This window comes from Neofelis nebulosa, chromosome 7 (assembly GCF_028018385.1).
Source record: "Neofelis nebulosa isolate mNeoNeb1 chromosome 7, mNeoNeb1.pri, whole genome shotgun sequence".
Classification (NCBI taxonomy): Eukaryota; Metazoa; Chordata; class Mammalia; order Carnivora; family Felidae; genus Neofelis; species Neofelis nebulosa.
The window spans coordinates 61,840,905-61,867,272 of record NC_080788.1 but is presented as its reverse complement, the minus strand read 5'-3'; the positions used below and the strand labels follow the sequence as shown (position 1 = coordinate 61,867,272).

General features: G+C 49.7%; 1 protein-coding gene and 1 long non-coding RNA gene across 4 annotated transcripts in view; one reads left to right on the top strand and one right to left on the bottom strand.

The window, feature by feature from the left end:
• Positions 1-2,253: 2,253 nt before the first annotated feature.
• PLA2G4E (phospholipase A2 group IVE) overlaps positions 2,254-26,368 on the bottom strand; it is a 60,128-nt gene continuing 36,013 nt past the window's right edge. For 2 of the 3 annotated variants that reach the window (XM_058738092.1, XM_058738093.1), the window contains exons 5-20: positions 26,010-26,050; positions 24,362-24,404; positions 23,441-23,504; positions 22,442-22,602; positions 22,255-22,341; positions 21,851-21,888; positions 19,594-19,729; positions 18,216-18,352; positions 15,211-15,433; positions 12,459-12,573; positions 11,802-11,939; positions 11,329-11,436; positions 10,584-10,787; positions 9,546-9,712; positions 8,119-8,302; positions 5,609-7,671 (exon numbers count right to left, since the gene is read on the bottom strand). In XM_058738092.1, coding sequence (XP_058594075.1) covers positions 7,451-7,671; positions 8,119-8,302; positions 9,546-9,712; positions 10,584-10,787; positions 11,329-11,436; positions 11,802-11,939; positions 12,459-12,573; positions 15,211-15,433; positions 18,216-18,352; positions 19,594-19,729; positions 21,851-21,888; positions 22,255-22,341; positions 22,442-22,602; positions 23,441-23,504; positions 24,362-24,404; positions 26,010-26,050 — 2,067 coding nt within the window. In that variant the 3' untranslated portion in view covers positions 5,609-7,450. Of the gene's footprint in view, positions 2,981-5,608; positions 7,672-8,118; positions 8,303-9,545; positions 9,713-10,583; positions 10,788-11,328; positions 11,437-11,801; positions 11,940-12,458; positions 12,574-15,210; positions 15,434-18,215; positions 18,353-19,593; positions 19,730-21,850; positions 21,889-22,254; positions 22,342-22,441; positions 22,603-23,440; positions 23,505-24,361; positions 24,405-26,009; positions 26,051-26,368 lie in introns of those variants that run through there. The other variant, XM_058738094.1, reaches the window with a different exon arrangement.
• The window catches only part of LOC131516700 (uncharacterized), a 30,168-nt gene continuing 8,647 nt past the window's right edge, over positions 4,848-26,368 (top strand). The window contains exons 1-2 of the long non-coding RNA XR_009264202.1: positions 4,848-4,988; positions 5,355-5,594. This is a non-coding gene — a long non-coding RNA (uncharacterized LOC131516700). The remainder of the gene's footprint in view (positions 4,989-5,354; positions 5,595-26,368) is intronic.

The window sequence follows — 26,368 nt, the reverse complement described above, 5'->3', positions numbered from 1 at the left end:
GAACTTTGAGAACATGATCCTATGTGAAATAAGCTAGTTACAAAAAGACCAATAGTATATGATTCCACTTATCTGATGTATCAAAATAGGCAAATTCACAGAAACAGAACGTAGAATGGTGGTTACCAGGGGCTGGAGGGAGGAGGAAATGGGGACTTGTTCTTTGGTATAGAGCTGCAGTGTTGCAAAAGGAAAAAATTCAGGCAGTCACAGCAATGTGGTCATAGCTAACACTATTGGACTGTGCACTTAAAAATGGTTAAGGTGGCAAATTTTACATTATGTATATTTTACCAACAATTAAAAAAATGAATGTATAGCGTTTTGTACTATTATAAAAAAATTAAGGCATCTAAGGAAAATTTGGGAAGGATAAACCCCAAAATAATAATGACCTCTGGGTTTTGGAATGATAAATGATCTGAGTTTTCTTCTTGATACACTTCAGCATTTTTATTTTCAGATTTTACACAAGAATCATGTTCTCGTTTTATTTATTTATTTTTAAATGTTTATTTATTTTTAAGGGAGAGAAAGACGGGGGGGCAGAGAAAAAGGGGAGACAGAATCCCAAGCAGGCTCCATGCTGTCAGCGCAGAGCCCGATGTGGGGCTAGAACTCACGAACCATGAGATCATGATCTGAGCTGAGGTCAAGAGTCTGAGCCACCCAGGCATCCCTCATGTTCTTGTTTTATAATCAGCAATAAATTTGAAGGAAGAAAAAATTATTGCCTTTAATCTTTAAAAACAATAAAAGTTCTGAAAGAGCCTGGCCCAGAGGACACATCATAATGTCTTACTCTTCTTCCTTCTCTGTCTTCATAAAGCTCAGCCCTGGTTTTTGTGTTCTTGATCTGTCCTTGGTGGTGTGGGAGAGAGACTGGTGCTTCCCAGAATAGTCATTTTGCATCCATTTGCAAGTTGTGATCCTCTTTCTAGTTATTATATATATATATATATATATATATATCTTTTTTTTGATTTTTTTTTTAACGTTTATTTATTTTTGAGACAGAGAGAGACAGAGCATGAACGGGGGAGGGGCAGAGAGAGAGAGAGACAAAATCGGAAGCAGGCTCCAGGCTCTGAGCCATCAGCCCAGAGCCCGACGGGGGGCTCGAACTCACGGACCCTGAGATCATGACCCGGGCTGAAGTCGGACACTTAACCGACTGAGCCACCCAGGCGCCCCTATATATATATTTTTTAATGTATATGTATATTTTTAATTTTTTTAACATTTATTCATTATTGAAAGATAGAGACAGAGCATGAGCAGGGGAGGGGCAGAGAGAGGGGGAGACACAGAATCCAAAGCAGGCTCCAGGCTCTGAGCTGTCAGCACTGAGCCCAAAGAGATCATGACCTGAGATCATGACCTGAGCTGAAGTCGGACGCCCAACTGACTGAGCCACCCAGGCGCCCCTTTATATATTTTTAAGTTTGTTTATTTTGAGAGAGAGAGAGCAGATATGAAGGTGGAGGAGGGGCAGAGAGAGAGGGAGAGAGACAATCCTACTACCAGGCTTGATCTCAAGGGCTGTGATATCATGACCAGAGCCGAAACCAAGAGTCAGATGCTTAACTGACTGAGCCACCCATATGCCCCTGGTTTTCTTTCTTCAGAAAAAACAATCCCAATTTCAGTCAACTTTTCAAATGAATCCAATTGTGTTTTTTTCAGGTTAAATCTTATTTCAGGTAGTTTTACAGAGAGTGACATTAGTTACCTGGATTTTTGTTGTATTAAATAATTCTTGGGTGCCTGTGTGACTCAGTTGGATAAGCATCTGACTTTGGCTCAGGTCATGATTTTGTGTCTCCCTCTCTCTCCCTCTGCCCCTCTCCTGCTCATACTGTCTCTCTCTCTCTCTCTCTCTCTGTCTCAAAAATAAATACACATTAAAAAATTAAATAATTCTTAAAACAAATATTTTGATAAGACTCAACAACTCTCTTTGCTATATGGAAACTTTATTTCTTTATTTTTATTTAAAAAATTTTAAGGTTTATTTTTGAGAGAGAGAGATAGCATGAGCAGGGGAGGGGCACAGAGAGAAGGGGGGACAGAGGTAATGAAGCAGGCTCTGTGCTGACAGCAGCGAGCCTATGTGGGACTTGAACCCACAAACTGTGAGATCATGAGCTAAGCCAAAGTCGTACACTTAACCGACTGAGCCACCCAGGGGCCCCATTATATTGAAATTTTAATTGTAGTTCTTGTGGAAGCTTTTTTTTTTTTCCCTTCGTCTTGTTTTTGGTAATTTGATGTTCATGAGGTTTGCTCTAGATTGTGTTCAGTGATTGGCTCTAAATGCCTACCAAGTCCACTGTCTTATTCTGATACTTTAAATTCCAGAGTGGTTCAAGGCCTGAGAGACACATGCTGAAGAGATTAGAGGAGGTACTGTGGCCTGGGAAGATTCCCCTTCATTCCCAGACACACCTCTCCTTTCTCTGCGGCCGCTCAGCAAGGTCACTGCTGCCACTTGGAGATACAGCTTATAGGACATGCAGGTAGAGATGTCCAGTAGGTACTTGCAGTAAGACTGCCAGCTGCCTCTAAATTGTCCTTCTGTTCAGCAACAGAACTCTCATTTTCAGCTGGACCCATTGCTGCCCAGGTAAGAACAAAATTTTCCAGTCTCTCTGCAATTCAGTATGATCATAAGACCAAGTTCTGGGGGCTGCTATGTTACCTGAAGGATGTATGGGACTTGCAAGAAGTCTCCTTTAGAAAGAAAAGTGTTCAATCTTGCTCTCCCCTTCTCTCTTGTAGCCTGGGATATAGTTATGATGGCTGGAGCTGCAGAGCTCATCTTGGGCCATGAGACCAAGGACTATGTACGGGATGGTAAATCAGAGCTAGAAGGAGCAGAATCAGGGATGAATCATGGAAGCGCCGTCCCAGCCGTGGACCGCCTCCCTTGGGCTTCTTTTACAGGCATGTGTTTAAGCCACTATTTGTCAGGTCTCTCCTAGTCAGAGATGAAAGTAGTTCCTAACTAACAGTGAATTTGTTACTGGAAATGGAGTCTGCAGTAATAGAACCCAAAATGTGACATTCATTTAGTGGAAGAGAGGGAAAGTCAACATTAAGGATTCAATTATTGCAGGCTGGGATTTCAAATATAGCCACATATATTTTTTGACATGCCTCCTATCAAGAGTTGGGATGGATCTTTGTCCCCTCCCCTTAAATCTAGGCTGGCTTGTGAAAGCTTCTGCCAATAGAGTTACTGTGGAAGTGAGGGTATGTGACTTCTGACACCAGGTCATAATATGCCATGCACCTGCCACTGTGTGACATCACTCTTGGAGCCCTGAGCTGCCATTTAAGAAGGCTGATTATCTTGAAACCACCATACTAGGGAGGTCACATGAAGGTGCACTATAGTCAATCGAATGGAAACTGTCCTTCATCCCTCTCTGCCCTCCCCCCTCAGGCACCAGACCTGTGAATGAAGGTACCGTCTCAGAGGCGGATCCTTCAGCTCCAGCTATTCCAGATTCCAGCCATCTGAGTCCTCCCTAGGCAGTCCAAGTCATTTGTGCTGAGGCCCCACACATGTATAAGAGTTGTCCTTGCTGTGCCCTTTCTGAATTCCTGACCCACAAAATCTGTGGGTGTAATAAAATGGTGGTTATTTTAGGCCATGATATTATGGGTTTTTGTTTGTTTTGTTTTTGTTTGTTTGCTAAGCAACAGATAATTGGAACAACTGGTAATTCTCATTATCTTGTTAAGATAAAAGTTTAATTTTCTGTTACAGGAAAGAAATTCAGAGCTAGGCAGACCAGGGCTAGTTTGGTGTGTTCATTGTGGATGGCTGGAGCTCCAGCAGCCATATTGGACCGGAAGGCAAGCTGGAGGATGGCAGAAGAGCTGAAAGGAGCCTGGGTCTCCAATAAGAAAGAGAGAAATAAATTTCTTATATCTTCTTTAAGTCACTCTAACTTTTGATCTTTTGATTATATAATAAAAAGTAGGGGCACCTGGGTGGTTCAGTGGGTTAAGCATCTGACCCTTGCTTTTAGCTCAGGTCATGATCTCACAGTTCCTGAGATGGGGCCCTGTGTCAGTCTCTGTGATGACAGCGTGGAGCCCACATGGGATTCTCTCTCTCTCTCTCTCTCTCTCTCTGCCCCTCCCCTGCTCATACACACACTTTTTCTCAAAATAAATAAATAATTTTTAAAAAAGTAGTGCTAACTGGTATGGAATTTGAATACATGAATCAAGAACTTAGGAAACTGGTTTGGCTAGAGCTAAAAGTTTGAGAATTTTCAAGATGGAAGTGGTAATTGAAGTCCTGGGTGTCGATGCGTTTGCCTAAGGAGAGTATGGAGCGAACAGAGAGGAGAGCTGAGGAGAGCACCCCAGGGGATACCAGCAGTTAATGGAGAGCAGGGGAGGTGAGACCAGAGGAAGGGCTGAAACGTGGGAAGAAATCCACGATGGATGGGTGTCCAGCAAATCTGGCCCCTTCCCCCTAGGGGGAGCCTGGCTGGCAACCCTTAATGTGTGCCCCGTGTGTACGCAGCTAATATGGAACTTTCCCTCTGTTTTGCAAGGCGCTGTTTTTATGAAGCCCTCCTACATGGGACCAGAAGGAAGCTCCTTGAGGTGTGGGGTCAATTGTTAATCGTTTTTATTGTCCCAGGGCCTACAACAGTGACCGGCATGTAGCGAGAGGGTGATAAATATTTGCAGGCAGGTCTGAATGGAACGGTTGTTGGCAAGGAAGCCGTGGGAAGGGAGAGTTTCAGGAAGGAGGAGTGGTCTGCGGTGGCAAATATTGAGAACAATCAAGTAAGATAAGGCCTGTAAAGGGCTGGTGCCATTTGGCTCAGTGTATCTGGTAATTAGGGCAGTGGCGACCTTGGGGAGAAGTGTTTTCGTGGGGAAATAGGGACAGAAAACATCCGCCGTGGGACAGGTTGAGCTGTGTGGCAGTATGGCATCCTGGCCGGTCTCCTGGGAAGGTAAGGGGAGACAAGCAGGGACGGACACTGGGGGAGAGAGGACTTTCATTTAATTTTTTTCTATTTAAGTGTATGACGGACAGAGAGCAGGGGGTCTGAGGAGGGAGCCTCCCTGGCCTCCCCACCACTGTACCCTTGCCTCTGTCAGGGTCGATGACACTTTGTCCTTATCCCTTGTGCAGTCCTGGCTCCTCTCCTGCTCTGTGACGTTGCCGGCATTGTTTCAGAAGTGAAGTCACTATTTAATTTCTCAAATTCATATAAAAATCTTGTCATGTCCCCCCCCGCCCCGAAACCTGCCCTGCCCCAATTCAAATCTAAGTTCCTGGAAAGCAGAGGCTGTTTAGTGACCGCTGTGCTCCGTAGGTGCTCAGCTGGGGCCGGCTGCCTATCCTTCTGCTCGCTCAGTGCTTCCTGAAACCATCTGAACCTCAAAGGGCACCAGGCGGCGAGAGCTGGTGTCCCATTGGTTGCCGACATGGCTTCCTAAAAACAGAAGAAACAGCGGCCTTCTCACGCTGCGGGCTGGCCGTGGTGTGTGAGAAGCCCAGGCGGGGACAAGGGCAGGAGTTAGGCATGTTTTGCAGCACCAGATAATGAATGAAGGTGAGTCAACGGCGTTTACCCACATGGCCATTTTATTCTGTGCTCAAATAATACAATGGTTTTATAAGCCTCACACTTTGAGGAATCTAAGGCAGGGCTGCCTTCATCTTATAACACACGGGTCTTGTGGCCTGACCTACTCTGCTAATTTAAGGAGAGCCCGTTTGCTGCAGATGGAAAGAAAAGATGTCAAAGTGGAGGCTGCTGGCTGTTCTGGTGGAGGAGATGGGTGGCGTCCCGGGTCGGCATTATCTGGGTGGGGACCGGTTTTGCAGGTCTGGAAGCCTTGTTTACCAGTGGTTCAGGTGAGCTGATTAATTCCTGCTTTCCCAGCTTATAGGAGAGTATGGCGCGAGTCCACGCCGCTCAAATTTAATATGTGTAGCCATTATGGGGATGAGGGTCTGGGGGAAGGGCAGCAGAGAGGAGGTGAGAATCTCCTTAAAATGCAGACTCTGATTCAGCAGAGCTGGGGTGGGGCCTGAGCTTCTGCATTTCTAACCAGTGGCCCACCAAGGATGTATTTTGGAAGTTGCTTTTTCTAAACTTTCATTAATTATCGTCACCCATCTCCTAACAACCAAAGGACTGCCTATGGGAGCATAGAGGCCAAGAAAGAGGGCCCTATGTTCCATGTTTGCTGGGACCACGTGCCTTTCTGGGCACACCTTCCATCGGCCTGGACATCTCAATGGCTCAGGTTATACAGTTCTTTAGTCAAGTTCCCAGCCTGATGGGAGACCTGGATACTTTGACTGGGCTTCTGTGTCCTGGGCCTTTCCCCAGTGATTTATCTGCAAACCATCTACAAGGATGGGCTTCTTCCTCAGGGCTAACCGAGTCCTTTAAAGGTTGATCCTTCCTAGTTTCATTCTTTTGGGGGTGACTCTCCAAGAGGTGGGATGTGCTGGCCATTGTGTTTACATGATAAATAAGAGGAATCCCATTTAGAAATAAATAATCCCATCTGGAAACCAGAGAGGAAGGTGATAAGAGAATTCAGCGGTGCTCCTGGAGCAGGTTGGTCAGCGAGTGCCAGCCTGATGCCTGAATCCATTTACCTACTCAAACGTCCCTCAGCTGCATCCCAGATCCTTGTTCTGTGAACCTGAGCTGTAGACTGGGGCTTTGCCTGGCATTTCATTGGAGCTGGGGGCCCAGATGGGGCTGCGTGGGTGGGATCTCAGGAATCACCAGTCCTGGGGCTCTGAGTGGCTGCAGGGGGGCTGCTGAAACCCATCAGTCACCTGTTTGGCTTTGTTGTTGAAGAGACCAGGATATCTAGCACTCTGTCTAGATCTTCCAGCATCACGCCATCTATTAATACCCTGATTCATAAAAATGAAAACCACAAAATATCATAGCCTATAAAAATCACAAGAACGTAATTGCCTTAAATTTAAAAAATTGTTTTTCCAGAGAACACAGAGTGTTCCTCAGGTCCTCTTGTGCACTCCTGGAGGCCCTCCGTGCCAGGAGGCAGAGAGCAGTAGAGTCGAGAGGGCTTTGAGCTCCACTGTGCAGGCCGAGTTTCTTAGGAACTAGCCTCTTCTTCAGGCCACTTTGGACATGTGTGGGAGCCTGTGGCTATTGGGCCCTTTTCCCTGCAGGGAAAGGTTTAAAAAAATGCCATGGGTATAAAATCCCAACACATGTCTGTGTTATCTTCCTTTGTCTTCTTCTCTCTCTCTCTCTCTCAACTTTTAAAAATGTATATTTCTTTGATAGAAAGCCAGGGACAGCCTGCCTGCACCCCTCACCAGAGAGCAGAGCTGGTGTGCGGGCCAGTCAGCCCTGATGGGCTCCGTGCCTCTGACCATGGGAGCAGACACAGGATCGGTGAGGCTCCCTAGGACTTAGGAGGGACACTGGCTCTTCAGGTGTTTCTTCTTCTCCACCGCCAGTCTCAAGGCCTGAAAGAGCTTGTCTTTGTTATTCAGGATGTTGTACTCAGAGAGCTTCACCAGCTTGTCAAAGGCGGCCTCTGTGTATGTCAGCTCCTTCGTAGCATACGGAGTTTTGGGGCCATAAATGTCAACGTGGCCCTGCTCCAGCTCCTCGGGGCTCCTCTCCACACCTGGAGGTGGCAGAAGGACTTGCTATACATGGAAGGTTGTAATGACTTGTTTCTGTATCTCTCCCTATGGCCTGTCTCAGCCCACATGGGCGCACACACCTGCATGAAAACGTGCATACACATGCACGCACACGCACACGCACACCTCCAAGCTCCTCAGGGGCAGGGATGTGACTTGCACATTTTAGGGCTGCCCAGGCATGACACAGTGCCAGGCACACAGTTGGATGTCAATAAATGCTGAATGACTGAAAGAGTAGAAGACGGCATTGCTGGCTCATGGAGGGGTGGGGGGGCCTTTCTTTCTTCCTAAAGCCACGGTTGACTCAGATTAGAGCTAAGCCAGGCTTTCCTGTTAGTAAAGTCAAAAGACTGCACAAGTCTAAAGATAGGAGCTCCTGGCCCAAGGCTAGCAGGTGGTGGGAGCCAAGTTCAGAGGTGGCTTACCTGGGGCCTTGTACTTCTGGAAGGTGTCATTGATGAGTGGGAAGAAAATCACGATGGGAGCATCAGGTTCTTGGGAGTTCTCTATCAGGTAGCACTCTTTGAGATTTTCGTCCCCCTCTTGCACTTCGTATTTGGGGAAGGGGATATTCTGCACAGAGCAGTACTCACAGGTTTGTTTCATGGGCTGGAACGTCACAAGAGGACATGTTTGAGTATTAGGAGTGGTGGGGGTGGGTAAGAAACATGAACTTCTTAGATCCAGCTTCCTGATTTCCTCTGCTAACAACTCAGGTCTCCAACTACTCTGCCTGTTTGTGCTATTTTTAGAACAAAGAGCCTAAGGCAGTAGGTTGGTCTGTGTCCAAGTGAAAGCTCCTTCTGAAGGTGGATGGAGCCCTTTCAATGATGCTTCACCCAAACACAACCTGGGTAGATGGGGGTGGCAGCCTGAGGGTGACTGGAGCCACACCAGGCATAGCCATGTCTGGTCAGGCTCCTGTGCGATGTGCATGGCCCTGGGAACTGACAAAGGGCCGACTCTGAAAAAGCGTCTTTATAAACATGATGTCACAGAAAGAGCAAGTGGGCTGAGAGTATCAGAATCCCCTTCATTCTGCCCCCTGTTCTAAGCTCACTAGCTGTGTGATAATAAGCGAGCCACTTCTACTCTCTGTGCCTCAGTTTCCTAAACCTGTAACATGGGAATAATAGCAGTTTTGTCATTGTCTCAAAGAGCTGGTATAAAGATAAGGTGAGAGCGTGTGTAGGAAAGTACATTGTCACTCATTGACAAACTGAAGTCATCGTCATTGGTGTCATGCTTTATCATTGGTCTATACTTCCCTTTCCTGGGCTTCAGAATAGGACTGTATGAAAGTAGACCAAAAAACAATTTCTTTCCCTTAAAAGGCCAGAACTTTTCAAAGGTAAACAGAGAAAAATAAATAAAAAACCTCTGGTCCTGTTCTTAATATAATTACATGGAGGGTCATATTTTCTAGGGAAAGGGGCAATGTGATTATTTTGAAAATAGGACATCATAAGCTCTCAAAATGGTACAAAACTTTAGAATTGACTGGACTCTATTAAGGTTATTTTTAAATTTTTTTTTTTTTTTTGCAGCTTAAGAATTGCCAAATACAGCAAATGCTCAGATAATAAAATTGCTCAGAAATAAAATTAGAACTCGCTCCACGAATCTACTTAAACCTCACACTGCATGTGGAGGTCAGCTGGCTGCCCTCCCCTGAGGTTTGGACAGCCAACCTCATATCAGGCATAGAAGCTTGAGTTTCTCCGATGCTAAGTCTTTGGACCTGTGGGGAATGCGTGTTCTCCCATTTCCCAGCTTCATGGGGCTCGTTCAGTGGCCTGTCTCAGAAGGGGCACAGCGCTCTGCTCATGCAGACTTTCTCTGTTACACTTGCCTTTGTCTGGGACCCAGCACAGTAATTGAGGTGGATGATGAGGTCGACTTTTCTCTCAGGCCTAAGGAGGGGCGGGTAGCTGGAATTGACAAAGAATGCAGTGTCCAACAGGCACAAGTGGTTCACGGACCCTGTCAGCTGGTTCGGGAAAGTATCTAGCACCGTGTCTGAAAGCCAAGATATCCAGTTACCATCATGCACTGGCACCATGATCTCAGGATGGTCACAGGCACCTGGTAGGGACCTAATACCCTGCCTGGAGCTCCTTCACCTGGGACTGGCTCTCCCACCCTCCTGCTTGCAGCCAGGATGCCTGGTGAGTCACAGCGCCCTGTTGGGGTGGACTGATGAAGAACGGCATTATCTTGGGGCTGTTGCAAATCTTTTATGGGATACACATAGAAAACCTACTTTGACTCAGCCACGTTGCTTGTGGGGTTGCAGGGGTTTATAGGGTTTACAGGGTTTACACCCTATAAATCAGTACAGACCCTGGGCTCAGAGCTGTCCTTTCTGCCCCGGACAGTGAGAATGAGGATCATTAGGCCAGGCCAAAGCAGCCATTTGCAGGCTGTGGGCAAGTAAAATACAAATGATGGTGGCAAGTCAATCTTTGAGCCTCAGAGGCGCTGGGAGATGCACTGAGTTGAAATTGCACGACCACAGTTTAAGACCTGGCTCTGCCACTCGCCATGTGGGGGATTCTTGAGCTGGGCCATCCTTGCCCACCTCTAAGGCGCCACTCACACTAAAAGGTGCCCCCAGAGCACAACTGAAGAAATTCAGGGCCCACATTTCCCCACCAGGGTCCCAGCTTCTATGTGCTGAAATTGTTGTACGGAGTCAACTAATTAAATAGGAGCACCGCTCCACCTACCGTTCACAGCCTCACCAAACATGGAATACACCATGGGGATAGACTGCCACCCAACCCGATGAATGTGGTCGGGGGATTTTGTCATCCTTTCTCCATGGCAGCTTCAACATGCACTTCCCCTTTATCCAAGCAGAGGCAGGCAAGCAGCCAGGACGGGTTACCTCTCCACATGGAGAACTGACTGTTCTGGAGGTAGTCGTTGTGCAGCTGCAGCCCCAACAGGAAGTTGTGGAACTCAGACACGAAGGACCTATGGGTGAGGATGCTGCGGAAAGTGTTGGACAACCAGGACCCTGGGATCACCACTGCGGTGTCCAAGATGTTGGCATCACATTTGGGGATTTCAGGCAGGAGTGGCTCATCTTCTGCAGGGGAGAGGGAGGAGAGAAGGCAGGTCACAAGACCTGGGGTCCCCAGATGGCCCAGGTGAAGCCATGCATTGTTACCTGGCACCCAGAGGTCAGCCACTGTAAGTGCAGTTCATACCTTCCTTGCCTAAGTTTTAAGGCCTTGGCCAGGAGGACCCAGGCGAGAGAACAGGGGAAGCGTAATGGAGATGAGGGGTGATGACAGGCAAGGGGGGCGGGGTCCCAGAGAGGATAGGGAATCTGGAAGAGCCACCTTTAACTTTGCTCATAGATCCCTAACCCCTTAGTTCTCCTGGGCACCGTGCCACTCTGCCAGCCCTTCCCCCACCCCCCATCAGGCCACAGCTGGCCCCTGAAGCTTGTGAATAGGCCTCGATGGCTCGCCCCTCTGGGCAGGGAAGACCTAACCCTAGCTGCCTTCTCATCTCTGCGAACCAGAGGTGATGCTAAAACACATGGCAGGTGGACTGGTCCTCAGTTTGTGATCCATCCCTCCCCCCATCGCCCAAGCAACAGGGGAAGCCAGTGGGTCACCCACCGATGTCGTGCACTTTATCCCTCGTCCACCTGTGGAAAAACTCCTCTGAGGTATGGGACAGATTCCAGGCATCGAGCAAGTTCAGAGAGAAGATGCTGCTCCACAAACCTAGGGACCAAGGCCAGCGGTGAGCAGTTCTATCCCAGAGCCCCCACCCAGTTCCCTTCCAGTCAGGCTGCTCAGGAGGTGGGATAGACTTTGATTTCCCTCTCCCCACAGTGCAGCTAGACACACGGGACTGATGAGGGCTTGCTGGCAAATGCAGGAGGGTCTCATGCTCAAGGATAACCCAAATCGGCAGCAGCACCCAGGACAAGATCCTGGGGGAATAGAGCAGGCCTCCCTGTCACTCCTCTAATTCAAAGGCGGGGCCTGCCCAGCATGGGGCCGGCGGGGGGGTGGGGGTGGTTTGCCCAGCATGGGGCGGGCGGTGGGGGGTGGCCTGCCCCTGGGCCTTGGATGCCAGGAGTCACCTAGCATGTAGCACATCCTTGACTCTGGGATCCTTTTCATCAGCCGCCCCATGAAGAACTCGGATCCGAAGAGCTCAGTGGGGATGAAGGCGCCGTACTTCTGCAGGCCCACTTCGTAGGGGGAGAACTCGCACCACTCTGCACACGAAGCCACAGGGCAGGGTGTCAGTCTCAGGCTTGGACAGCCCCGTCCCCCCTCCTCATCGCTTCTACCGGGTCCTGGACCTCGTGGGACCTGGGGCAGGGAGGCTGCAGTTCCCTCGCAGGGCACATGGGGGCGCCCGCGACCAGCCTCTGCCGGCAGGACACGACTCTACTTTGTAGCCTGCAATGGCTCATTTGCTCCACCAAGTTGGATAAAAGGAGACCACAACTGACCTCGAAACAGGGCAGGTCTCTAGAGTCCCTCCTTCTGGTCAGCTTAAGAAATATGTAGAACCTCTTCCCTATCCATCAAACCTCTGCTCCTAGAAAAGCCACAAGACCCCACCAGACTGATCCATCTACACAGAAGGGGTAGTAAAGTCAATTTCTTCAGTTGTCAGTGCAGTCTTTTGATGTAGACTTTGGCAAAACTATGGTGGCGGGGTATGTGTGCTGGGTACCTTTGCTTGCTGAGAAGGGACCCCCTTATAAATTTCTAGCCACCAGTGTTACCTCTGAAATCCTGGTTGCTTACATCATCCTTGACATTGATGGTGAGGTAGATGGGCAGGGGGTTCTGGCCCTGGGATAAAGCAGCACGCTGATCTGACAGTTTGCATTCATTTCTCTGTGGGGGGTTGGGGGGAAGGGGATGAAATGGTTAAGGAGAAGAAGCAAAGCCGCCTGGAGGCAGTGCAGAATTAAGGGGACAGTTTGGACACTCCAGCAGACCATTTCCTGGCTCCTGAGCCCACCAGACCTCTGTCCAGGTCCCAGCTGACACCGGTCAAAGCTGCTCTTAAAATGCACCCGTAGAATGTTCACCCACGCTTGGGCTATTCACCATCCCAGACATATGGACAGGAGTGGGACTGAATCTGCCATTTAGGGCTGTCCCTGGGAGTCCCAGGGTTCCCCTTGTGTCTCAAGGACCAGAGAATAAAAAGGTAGGGGTGGAAAAGGCCACCATTGTCCCTCTTCATTCCCATAATTTCCACCCCACTTTAACTCGAGCAAGTCCATTTTTCTTATCTACTTGGCATGCCTCTCATAAAATTTGTTTGGGAGGGGAAAAAGAGCTGCTTAAAAAAAAATTAAACGAAAGGCTTGGAAAACTGTGCGCTAGATGGGCCACAGTCCCACTTAGTCCCCAGAGATCTGTGTTGCAAAATCAGAGTGGGAACCTGCAGATCAGCCAGGGCCACAGGCCACTTCCAGAATGAATCAGCCAGTATAGTCAAGGCCAGTTGAGGTCTTACAGGCCCAGGCTCTGACCCTAGACCCTAAGCAGCTGCCTGCTAGGTGGCCATCCACGGTTACTCAAGTGTGTGAAGGCCACTGAACCTGCATGAGATGGTAAACATATGTGTGGGACAAATAACACTTGGGCCTCCCTTGAAAGGCAAGCAGGGTGCCTGTCATAGTGGCCCAGAGATCTGGGCACGGCAGAGCTGACTGTCCTGGAAGTACAGAAAACTATAGCCTCAGAGAAGAACCCAGTCTCAAGGGAAAGAGCCTCCTGCCTTGGCCAGAGTGGAGGAGCACAGATCTCCCAACATCAACCCTAGACTTGCTTTCCGGGGAAACTGGGCTCCTCCCACACCAAACGTCAGGCAACACTCATACTTCTGTTGTCAAAAGCCTTGGTGCTTTTCCTCCTCAGCACATGGGGCACTAAGTAGAGTTAGAATTATTAACTACCACTTGTTGATGTAATTCCCATTTAAGGAACAGCACAGAGCAGGGCCAGAATTTAAACCCCATCCTGCCTGAATCCAAAAGCCAGTACCCTCAGCTTCTGCCTGCATCATAAGGACAGATTAGATGGTGGGTAATCAAGAGGGGGACGGTGGGTGGGATCCATCAAAAGCTTCGAGCGCTGGGCACCTGGGTGGCTCAGTTGGTTAAGCATCCAACTCTCCATTTCAGCTCAGGTCATGATCCTAGGCTCATGGATCCCAACCCGTGTTGGGCTCTGAGCTGAGTGTGGAGCCTGCTTGAGATTCTCTCTCCTCCCTCTGCCCCTCTCCAACTGGCACCTGTGCTCTCTCTCTCTCTCTCAAAATAAATAAACATTCAAAAAAAAGCTATTGAGTGCCTCAACTCTGAACCCCCTGACATGCAGGAGGCACTTAATTTTGTTGACAGAAAAAAACGAAGGAATGAATGCATTCTGAAGACGAGGTTCAGGTAATCCTTGGTTTCTCAAATTGTTTGGGTTTTCTGGAAGAGGGAGCCTCCTAGAAAATAATTTGCCGCCCTTCTGTCTCCTGGCAAGTTCTATTTTGAATTCAGAACTCCTCAGATACCTTTGGGAGCGGGGCAGAGAACCACGGGTCTGGATAGAAATTAGGTGGAAAGTTCTGCTTTAGGGCCAAGCAACAGCCAAAGTTGGCTCCTCCCTGGGGCCTGTGCAGCTGGAAGGGTCCGAGTGTTAGCTGAGCTCACCCTGATGTCCAGGAACACAGCACCCCTGGGGATGCCACTGCTCTACCACCACCCACATGGCTCTCACAGCATCTGAGAGCCCCAGCACAGACTGCTTCCCTTCTTGGGCATGTAGTGCTCTGATTGTTAGATCTCAGGGCAGAAGGAACCTCCTTGGGCCCATCTTCCGTGTGGTAGCCATGAGAAGGAGCATTGCAGATTTTCAACTAAGGACCTCAGCTGCTATGCTCTGAAATCCATGACTGAGTTTGTGCTGGGGTCACACTTCCCACTGGGCTGCTCCCAGCCCCTGACTGACATGAGGGATACTGAGGCAGGCCCATGCACGCCCATGGAGGGCACAAAACTCCTCTGACAGATGACTTGTCCAGAAGACTCTCCAAGAGCCTTGCTGAACCTTCTGGACCAGCAGTCTAGGATGCTTCCACCCAGCTCTTCTTCCCTCTTTCCTCCACTTGGGGTCAGACTTGTATCACAGTCTGATGACTCGCCAGCCTCCTCCAGGTCCCTCCCCATTTTCTTTCCTGGTGTCTTTTGCATGGCTCTCAGAAGACACGCTCTTCTCTGCAGGACTGTACCTACACCATCCCCACCACGAGGGTCTCAGTCATACTCTCACAGGGTATGTGTAAACAATCCCACCGTCTTCTTCCATCGTGCACTTGGGCATCTCATGCTTCCTACGGTCCAAAGATGAATCTGCAGGTCTAACCTAACTTCCTTCCACTGAAATGGAAGTCCAGACTCCCCCTCAAGAAGAAAGAGAGCTGGACATCAGCCAGGGCAGGTCGGACCCCAGAAGAAGCTGAGTACCTACCTCATCCCCCAGACAGGCCTCAATCAGAAGGCCCCAGAAATCTGTAAAGGTGACCTTGTAGCCTTCCTGACTGCGCTGCCGAAGCTCCTCCTGGAATTTGCAGAGCTGGTCTGGGAATAGGGCAGGCATCTTGTCCTTGACCACATGCCTCCGTGCCTCAAATATGGCCGGCTCCAGGTTTTTGGAGGACCAGTCAGGATCACGGTACAAGGTAGCCATGGTCCTGGAGACAGATAGGCATGGGGAGAGAACTGAGCCAGCCCTGGACCAATCAACACCAGACCCTGGCCAGAGAGAAGGTGGACAGGTCACGGGAGACCCTGACCAACCAGGTCAGAAGCCTGGAGGAAAGGGGTGAACATTATTATTCATAGTCACGATGGCCACCCTTTCCTGACTGCCTACCACATGCCAGGTAGAGCATGTTGCTTAAGAAAGAAGACTCTGGGGGCACTTGAGTGGCTCACTTGGCTAAGTATCTGATTCTTGATTTCAGCTCAGATAATGATCTCATGGTCCATGGGATCAAGCCCTGCATTGGGCTCTGCACTGACAGCATGGAGCCTGCTCGGGACTCTCTCTCTCCCTCTCCCTCTGCCTCTCCCCCATGCATTCTCTTTTTTCTCTTTCTCCCTCTCTCAAAATAAAGAAAATAAACATTAAAAAAAAAGTGAGGACGGGGGCGCCTGGGTGGCGCAGTCGGTTAAGCGTCCGACTTCAGCCAGGTCACGATCTCGCGGTGTGAGTTCGAGCCCCGCGTCAGGCTCTGGGCTGATGGCTCGGAGCCTGTTTCCGATTCTGTGTCTCCCTCTCTCTCTGCCCCTCCCCCGTTCATGCTCTGTCTCTCTCTGTCCCAAAAATAAATAAAAAACGTTGAAAAAATAAATAAATAAAAAAAGCAAGGACTCTGGAACCAGGTCTTCCTGGTTCAAACCCAGACTCTGTCACTCACTAGCTGTGTCATCTTGGGCAAGTTATCTAACTGCACCTCACATTAGTTTCCCCATCTGTGGAATGGAGAGAACTATGATAATTGTACCTAACCTCACAGAGTTAATGTGAAGATTATACAAGTTCATGCAATTTAAAGTGGTTAGAACAGTAGCTGGCACAAAGTAAGGGCTGGGTCATGGAGCGGTGAGGCCAACAATTGAACCCAGGCGTGGCTGATTCCAAACCCTGGACTCTTTCCACTCTGCCACATTAATTCCCATAATTATAATACCGGCTAAAGATTTATTTCGCCTTCTTCTTAACTTATATGTGGGCTGTGGTAAAAGAGTGAAACAAACACAGGGATCCCCCCAGCCCTGGGTTTTTGCCTTTTCATGGCCTGGACCCAACCTTTCTGTCTATGTCAGGACAGCACCTAGGAACCCCATATCCTGCGGGGGACCTTGTCTGTGGCTTCACTGTTGTCTGAGCAGTGGCCTCTTCCTTCACAGAGCTTGTTTCTGGTCTGGGAAGGTAGGGGTTAGTCAAGAGATTTCATCATCAAAAAGAACCCTACTCTCCATAAGATTCATTCTTACTTTTACATGTTTAAAAAGCTTTCAAAACCATTATAAATGATTGATTTAAAAATTAAAAAAAATTTTTTTAAATTTTTTGAGAGACAGAGAGAGAGCATGAGCGAGAGAGGGGGGCAGAGAGAGAGACACACACACATAGAATCCTTAGCAGGCTCCAGATTCTGAGCTGTCAGCACAGAGCCCGACGCAGGGTTTGAACTCATGAACTGCGAGGTCATGACCTGAGTTGAAGTCGGACCCTTAACCGACTGAGCCACCCAGGCGCCCCTAATTGTTTTTTAAAAAAATTTATTTGATTGATTTTAAAGAATACTTTCCAGTGCTTCCCCAGGCCAGGAGACCCTCCCCCCTTCCCCCCTTCCCCCCTTCCCCTTAAGTTTCTCCTAGTCTTCTGCTTGGCCCGGCAGGGCCAGGAGGATACAGCTTCCCCTCCACCCTGATGGAAGCAAGATTTATCTCCTTAATGTACCACCCATGAGCAATGCCAATAAATGTCAACTATCCTTCTGTCCCATCTGGGCTGAAGCCTCGGAGTTCTGATGCACCAGCAGCCCTTGGTTTTCCTAGGGCAAGTTCATATCCACTGCTCAAATGAAAGTCACTTAGAGGTCCTCCAGGATGAGGGGCCCAGCTTGGGACATTGAGGGCTCAGACGCCCATTAGTCCCTGACAGAAAATGCAGTTGTGGTCACGGGGCCCCTGCCGCCCTGGACCAGGGCTGTGTTATGGCATCAGTGAGCCTCTTCCACCGTAAAGTCATTAAAAATTATATTTTATGACTGCTGTATAAAAACAAATATAATAATGTTATTTATTAAAACATTTCCTTCATCCTAGAAGTTCTTCTTTTTTTCCTGACCTTAAAAGAAAGTAAAACATTTTTGTGGGCTTCTACAAGCATCGTGGGCCCTAGGAACTGTGACTTCCACGGAGAAGTGGATGTCACGCTGGCCTCACCTTGGGGGGCTTGCTCTCCTTGCTCATCAGCAGAGAGCAAGGAGGTAGGAACCTGAGGAAGCCGTCAGGGCAGAGGGAGGGGTGAGGATGGGGGGTGGGCCGAAGTGTGCGCAGCCAGAGCTGGGCCAGCTCCACTCAGCCTGGGATACTTGGCATGGCTGGAGAGGGCACTGCATCTTCCCGGCAGGATGGGGTCAGTGGCAGCAGTGGTTCACTCACAGCTGGCCACCGTGCTCCAGGGTCCCTGCCACAGCCTCAAGGTACCTGGTACTGGGAGAGGCTCTCACAACTACCCCATGGGGTCAGTGCCATTGTTATCCCTACTTTACAGATACAGAAACTGAGACTCAGAGAAGTCGAGCCTCTGCCCAAGGTCACACAGCTCTAAGTGGCAGAGCTGCCCAGTCTTTGTGAGTCCCTCTACCTTGGGGTGGGGAGAGCTTCACCAGAGACCCCAGGCCAGCCCATCTACTGCTTTCTCTGGGCCCCACCAGACAGTGGCACCCAGCTCCTTACCAGGTGGCCCCTGACAGGCCAGTGATGTAGCTGGCACAGTTCAGGATGTTCAGCTTCTGCAGCCCCAGCAGGTGGCCGTACATGGCGGTCATGGATCTTGCTCCACCCCCAGTGGCCATGATGGCTATCAATGGTACCTGGGAGCATAGAGAGGCAGACTGTTGAGGCAATGCTGGGTGGGAGATGACATGGAGTGACAGACAAATGCTTAGATGGAGGAAGCAGAGCTGGCTACGGACAGCCAGAGTGAGACTTTGGGTGGCCTAAAACGGCCTTTCAGAGTGATGGGCCACCCGGTAGGTCTAGGATTAGATCTTTGCTCCAAAACTAACAGTTGGTGAGGGTCTAAAGCCTCACACAGTTTGGTCGATCAGAACATCACGGCCAGAAGAGTTCTTAATGCTGTTAGTCTAGTCCTCAGTTAACAGCTGAGGACACTGGGGTCCAGAGGGCCAAGTAATTTGCTTCAGAACCCAGCTAGTGTGTGATTCCCTAATGGTTTCCTCTAGAGAAGCATATGATATTAGGACACCAGGCCCAGACCCGGCACACAGTATGTGCTCAGTATGTACTATAACTGATAACAGCAGAAATCCATGAATTGTTGATGTGGGAAGGAGCAGGGATGTCACCTCTGGCTTTATATAGGATTAAGATGCCTTGCAGTTTTTCCCTAAAGATGGGAGGGCAGGGAGGAGGACCTTTGCCAAGATGTACTCTGTCTTTGAGTGGGGATTGTAAGATCCTTCTGTCGCCTCAAGGCTCATCACAGCCCTCCGCAGGCATGAGGTCTCCATCCTCTCGCCTAGGGTCAGCCTCAGGAGTCCGCCCTTGCAGGGTGACCTGCTGCTCAGGGGGATGTGGGCCTTGGTCCATACCAGCAAGGTGACAAAGGCTCTAACAAAGGCACACTGTCTGCCCCATGGGAAGAAGCTGGCCCAGTGAGGGGAAGCTGCTTCTTTGGGGCTTCTGACTGCTGTTCTTTCTGGAGGTCCTGTATCTGTGCATGTTTGCGGGGAGGGAGAATTGAAGTACAAAGAGCCCAGAGCCTTTTGGGGGGAGGTGCTAGAGCTTCAGATGTTTCCTGGCTGTGAGGGGCCATTTTTTCCCTGTGTAAGGACCTCAGGACCTGTTAGTGCATGGGAAGGGGCCACTGGGGCTCCTTCCTTTCTGTCTCCACTTTGCCCTCCCTTCCCTTTGCAAACACACAACTGAATCACCTCCAGCACAGCCCTCAGCTGGGCACCCGGGAAAGGCAGTGCCAAGGCCACCCTGGGGCAAAGGAGGGCTTGGGGGGTGGCTGGCAAGGAGCAGTGTTGAAGGACCAGCTCAGTTCAGAGGGGGACTAAGCCGGGCCGGCAGACCTCTGCTTACCCACCTCGTCTGTATGCAGGTCCTCCTCCAGCTGCAACACCTGTTTCAGTGCCTCGGCCACCACCACCTTCCGCTTCTGCAGAAACTCCAGCTCTGCCTGGCATAGGCTGAAGCCCAGCCGCACGTCAAGCGTCTGGGGGCTACGGGGACAGAGGGCCTCGGCTAAGTGGTCCTATAGATTTCACTACTATGGAGAAGACATGGCTTTGGGGTCAGTTGGACATAGGCTTGAAGCCTGGTTCTGCCCTATACCACCTCTGTGACCTTGGGCCTCTGCCTTCTCATCTGTAAAATGGGGCTAACCGTGCTTAACTCCCATTCTGTCTTCAGCACTTAGTGAGACTGACAAACGAGCAGCCCCTAAAGCCTTAGGTGATGCACTCTAAACAGGTCCTCGACAAAATCAGGGACTTGATGAAACCCTGCCTCCTCAGCACGATTTGGAAACTCCAGAAAGGCTTCCCCCCGGTATCTTGAGGGATACCACCAGGTTACTTGAGGTTACCCCCAGGTAGCCTGAGGCCAGATGTGGGTAACAAGGAGCCCTGAGATCCTTGTGGCCAATCCCTGTGGTCCAGGCTCTACAGTAAGGGATTTCCTGGGGAGCTCTCATTCTTCGGTAAGTTCTTCCTGCTCCTGGAGTTAATACTCTTTCTGTGTGTTTGTGAAACTGACAAAAACCCTTTATAGTCCTGATGTCACCCTATCATCCCTACAGGTCCACAAGGCAGGTGGGGCAGGAGCTGCTTCCGCATGTCCAACAGTTGCCTTATTTTTATCACATCCCTGCCCTGGACAAGTTCAGGCTCTTGGCCTGGCAGTCAAGACCCTACCTGGTCTGTCCAACCTCACCTTTTACTACTTCTTAGAAGAGGTCTGTTGACTCTCAGAGCCCAGAAGTAGTCCCAGTTCTGAGCCTTTGTGCAGCCCTTGCCTTCACCAGAAGCTTCTTCCATCTGCCTACTTATATCTCTTGTGTTCTCAGGTTCAGCTCCCCAGGGGCTCTGGGTGAAGGGACCTTGACAATCTCTGACCTGAATCTTACTTAGCAGCCTGACTCACTAACCAGATCACATGTCCTGGAAGGCAGAGCCTGGGAGCTCTGCCGTTGTGTTTCCTCCATGTCAAGCATAGTCCTAGAGACACAACTGTGAGGAAATAACTCCTTCCTTGGCCTCGACAAAAACTAAATAACAAAACAACAGCAGTTGATATTTGCTGAGTGTCCCCCTTATCAGATCACTGAGTACTTCACATGTGTTCTCTGGACATGTGTTCACTGGATCCTCAGAGCAAGGCAAGAGTGGACAGTATTCTTGGTTTTGCTCCAGTTTACAGATGAGAAAAACTGAGACCTAGAGACGTTAAATAACTTGTCCAAGGGCTAATCAAATTGTAAATGGTCACTTGATATTTGACAAGGGTGCCAAGACAATTTAAAGGGGGAAAGAATAGTCTTCTCAACAAATGGCGGGGGGGGGGGGGGGGTGACAACTGGACATCCACATGCAAAAGGATGAAGCCAGATCCTTATTTCCTGCTGAATGTATACAATAACTCAAAATCGGTCATAGACCTAAGTATGAGAACTAACAGTATACAACCCCTAGAAGAAAACATGGGAGTAAATCTTCATGACCTTGGATTAGGTAATGGTTTCTGAAATCTGACACCCAAAGCATGGGTGACAAAAGAAAAAATGTAGATACACTGTGGACTTCACAAAGTTAAAAACGTCTTTGCTTCCAAGGACATTATCAAGAATGTAAAAAGACAGGGGTGCCTGGGCGACTCAGTTGGTTAAGCATTCAACTCCTGATTTCAGCTCAGGTCATGATCTCACAGTTGTGAGATCGAACCCCATTTTGGGCTCTGCACTGGGCATGGAACCTGCTTAAGATTCTGCACATGCATGCTCGCTCTCGCTCACTTGCTCTCTCTCTCTCCAGATAAACAAGAAGAATGTAAAAAGACAACCTCCAGAATAGGAGAAAATATTTGCACATCATATATCTGATAAGGGACTTATATCCAGAATATAAAAAGAACTCTTACAACTTAACAATAAAAGGTAAATAACCAATTTTAAAAAATGGACAAAGTATTTGGAGAAGAGACATTTCTCCAAAAAAGACATAAAAATGGCCAAAAAGCCCATGAAAAGATGCTCAACCTCCTTAGCCATCATGGACATGCAATTCAAAACCACATTTTACCTCCTAAGATGAATAAGAGGGGCAGACAGAAAGAGGGTACTTTACCAGGGTGTAGACTTCACGTGTAACTCACAATTCTCACCCTGGGAAGTGAAAGATGAACAGCTTTGCAGAGACAACTTAGAGCCAAGTGGTCCCAACTGACAAAGTGGAGTCTCACCATACTGTCCACCCCGACTTGACTCAGCACACATATGTGCACACAGATAGGTACATACACACATACACGCACGCACAAGCTCCCCTCATTCCCTCTTCTGGATTCCCTCTGCGATCCTTCTCTCAGCCTCTACACATTCTCTTTGGCTCCCTGCTGCAGCTTACAGCCTCCTACTCCTCCAAAACTCCTCTGTCCCACCTGAGAGACCCCCACGCATCACCGCCCCCCAGGCTCTCCCCATCTGTCTGCCAAGCTGCTCAGCGGCCCCTTCTCACACCCGGGCCCTTACCACCGGCAGGGTCACCGCCTGGCCGTCAGGAAGGCAATCGAGGGGCTGGCAGACAGGGCTGTTCTTGCGCGCACAGCAGCAGCAGGTCTGGAAGGATAGGCGGGTTCTGTGAGGGGGGTGAGGGGCTCCTCTGGCAGCCCCACCTGCACCGGTGCCCTACGCCACCCCCACTGCCACTGGTCTGTACCCCACATCTCCACTGGCTCTTGGGCACTTCCACGTGCATCCGGGGCTGGAAGTACTTGGGGTAGTGGAAGCAGGCCAGGTTCAGGCAGCAGGGCTCCTGGCAGTGCGAGACGCGCTGGGTGTGCTCGAAGGACTCCTTTACTGTCACCAGGAGGTCCTTCACTGGAAGAGAGGACAACAGGCCTGAGCCCCTAGAAGCCCCTTTCCCCACCCCCAGCCTGGATCAGGAAAATGCCAAGCTGGAGGAACCCAGGACGGGGGTTTACAAGCATCGAGGGCCCTGGTTAAAATGCCTCAGAGTCTTACTCTATAGGGCCATGCAAATCCCAGGAATCTGCAATTAACAAGGCTGTGTGTGGTGCTGACAAACGAGGTTCCCAGAAAGCCCTGAGATACTGAGTCCTCTGGACTGGTCCCCCTCCTACTACATTGGAAGCAGGACCTCACCGCACCACCCGTTCGGGCGTGTGGGTCCTTCTCCCCGACCCTTCCCCATGTCCGTGTGGCCAGGCTGCTCTCCTCTCTTGGGACAGGACTGGAAGACTTGAATGGGTGAGATGGGGTGGCGCGGTGAACGGAAGAGTCTTGTAATTGTGGATCTCTTTGGTCCCTGCCAGCCATAAAATTCTAGGACCCTCCATGAATTATAATCTGACCAGAGGAATGGGTGCAGCTAGAGGGGCCCTGGGTGTTGCCAGGAACCTCTGGTCTGGCAGGAGTGCAGTGCAGACCGGCGTGGGCACAGTGGGCAGGGATGTGCCTCTGACCTCAGCCCAGGGCGCTCATCAGGCCTGAGAGGTTCTGAGGGTCATGTGGGTACTTGGAAGAGCATGCTCCTTCCAGAGCAGGGGAGGGGGTGGGATTCATGGCCCTGAGGGTGGTGTGATCCCGAGGAGCCCCAGCCAGGCTCAGTCCTGACTGAGCTTAGGGCAGCGGTGGGAAGAAAGACTACCTGTTCCCCCCTCCACCCCCCCGCAGCAGCAGGGGTCAAAGGACTCACTTTTCCTGCTCTTCTTCTGCCTCCTGCATTCTGCATGAACCTCTAAGCAGGAGACTTGTCGAGACTGAAACAAAGGAAGGGAGAGTCCATCTGGTCACAAGCTGTGTCCTCCCTCTGCCAGGCCAAAGGGAGGAGGTGAAGAATGTGGGGATAAATTCAGCGCTGGGCTGATTTGGGGCTGACTCCAGGGAACAATGGTGCTGACCACATTTTCTGAACCCAGTCAAGCCTTCTCATCTCCTTAAGAGATGGAGTGTTTGAAAATGAAGCCGTCCTGAAAAATCTAGGATGTAGGGTCATCGTTTATTAGGGGCCATGTTCTCAGCTACAGGTCAGGGATGGAACCTGAGGGATTTGGTCCAAAATAAAAAGAGGGGACATTCCACTGTGAGCTTTGGAAGTGAGAACTTCCAACAAAACATTCTTCTAAAAGTCAAATTCCTTTACCACAAACTCCCAAAGGCTGATTTGGCGGTGGGGGGGCGGGGGGGGGGGAGATCTCCTTGAATCCTAAGGCTTTAAATGCATTTAACTGAGATGTCTGTACCAAGAGCTGAATTATGAAAATCTTTTAAATACTGAGCTTGTGCTTATAGAGGGATCGGACCTGGGGGGAAATGGGACAGAGACAGATTCTGGGAGGAGGCTGCTTCCAAGTGGGTGCTTTTACTGGGGAACCTCCCAAGGGGAGGGGTCATCCTTGTGGGACACAGGATGCTGGGCCAGGGTATGGATGCCCCAGCTCCCTCCTCCCTAGAAGCAGGGACCCAGTCCCTGCTCCACCCATCCAAGCCCCCAAATGGCCTGCTTTAGTTAGTCTGACTCCTGGCGGCCTCCGGGACAGGGGCTCAGCTTCTGTTCCCCTGGGAGCAGCAGCCATATGAGGCCTCTGGAGCTACAGGCACCTGGAAGGACAATTACCACCAGCACGCCGTTGGTGACGAGGGTCTCAGGTGGAAAGGGACTGGAAAACAAAATGAGAACTCCCTGTCAGTTATAGCATTCTTGCCTGGTTTCTCACAAAGGTGTTGAAAAACCTAAATAGGGTCAATAATGAAAATTTATGGAAAATAGCAGCTTAAGAAACATTAGCTCTGCGGGTTGTCAAGGAAAAAAGTGGCAAACATTTTAAATAGAATAGGAAAAAAATAAATGTATAGGATGGAAGGAAAAGAGTTCTTCTTTTCTTTCTTCCTTTATTTCTTTATTTCCTTTCTTTTTTTTTTCTTCAGGGATAATGCTTCTTTATGCCCAGCTGTAGGGAACTATGAGGATAAATAGGTAGCAGCAGGGAGGGGCCTGAGCTCACCAGCTGCAACAGATGCAGTAAATAGTTCTGGTGGCAAAAATGACCCATTCTCCTGTCTGCGCTTTATTTAATTCATGCATTTAACAAACACTTATGACCCAGCTAGAGAGGGGCCTGGTGAATATGAAATGTCTTCATGTTATAAAGTCAGGAACATAAGCCTCCAAGGTTACAATTAGTCTAGGGGAGTCCACAGCCTCCCTTGCCAAAATTAGGCCCAAGATGACTGTGTCTCCAGATCAACTCTTATTACCAATTGTGACACGTTTCATTTCGCAAGCTATAAGGAATTTTCCCCCCTAAAAGTCTTATTAGATCAAGAACTGGAGGAGAGAGCCCAGATTTCTTCAATGGGAAACAGTTGATTTTAATTTGTCAATCAGCTGTTGATGGGAAATGAGGCACCCCAAAGAGTTCCAAGAGCCCCTAGGCAGAGGACTGTTGGAGTGGAGTTTGATAAGCCTTCTTGTTACCCTCCCCCTGCTCCTCTGCAGATCCTAAGATGGCAGGGGTGGCAGTAGGGTGGGGAGGTTGCGGTGCTCAGCTCTACCAAGGCTATGGAGAGGAGTCAGCTGCCCAGTTTGCCCAATCACAAGGCACACTACCCTCCTGAGCAGACTTCTCCCCTCCCCTTCCCATTCCCTTCCCCCCTCCTCTCTTTGTCCTCTTCTCTTTCCTATCTTCCAGCTCTGGGGCCTAATTCTACTTGAGTTCCCAGCATAGTCGTATCTCCAAGACCTGGGTCATTTTCCTAATTGAAAATGATGGGAAATAACCCCATATGTTGGGCCTGAGCATCCCCTTGATGTGATTCTAGAGTTGGGTGCAGAGGGGGAGAGGCTGCTTCAGGCCAGGGTTTAGGGGAGCTTATTCTAATAATTTGGGGTTGAGGATGAGACACCCTGGTCCTGACCTCTTTCTCAGCCTGGCATCTACGAGGCCCCATCACCATGTGGCAGGAATTCTTCCCAGAGGCCACTCTCAGGAATGCAAGGGAGCTGAGGCAGGCAATTTGGCCAGAATTCTTAATCTTTGAAGCCATATTGATGTCAGTAGAATAGTGTGAGTAGGGTTGGGGCCCGGGCACCTATAGTATTTAGAAACCCTCAAGTGATTCTGATGCACCCTGTGGGGTGTCAGGGGTAAGCGTGGAAGAGGGGAAGGCAGCAAAAAGGCAGACTAGGCTCTGAAATGCTTGTGCCTGGAGCCACTGGGGAGTGAGGACTTCAGTGGGGTCCTACGGGGCTGGGACCTACTCACCTCTCCTCCAGCAGGAACTCTACCTCCAGCTCCTCCATGCCCTGGCAGAGGGATAAAAGGAAGGCAGCTGTGAGCTGGGGCTGTACCTGTCTTCCCCAGAACATGCCCCTTTAGCTTCTACCCCCCGCTTCCCATTGCTCTCCTGACTTCCCAAGGGGCTCAGCACCTTGGGCAAAAGAGAGCTGAACTATTGTCCCCTGTAAGCTCAACTCTGAAGGATAGGGACTCCTTCCTTCATCCATTCCTTCCCACCTCTTGTATAATTTCAGGAAGTTGTGACTTCATTGGACCTTAATTTCCCTGCCAGAATGTAATTCAGGCAAGAGCACGGATACTCATTCTCTGCTGTGTTCCCAGTG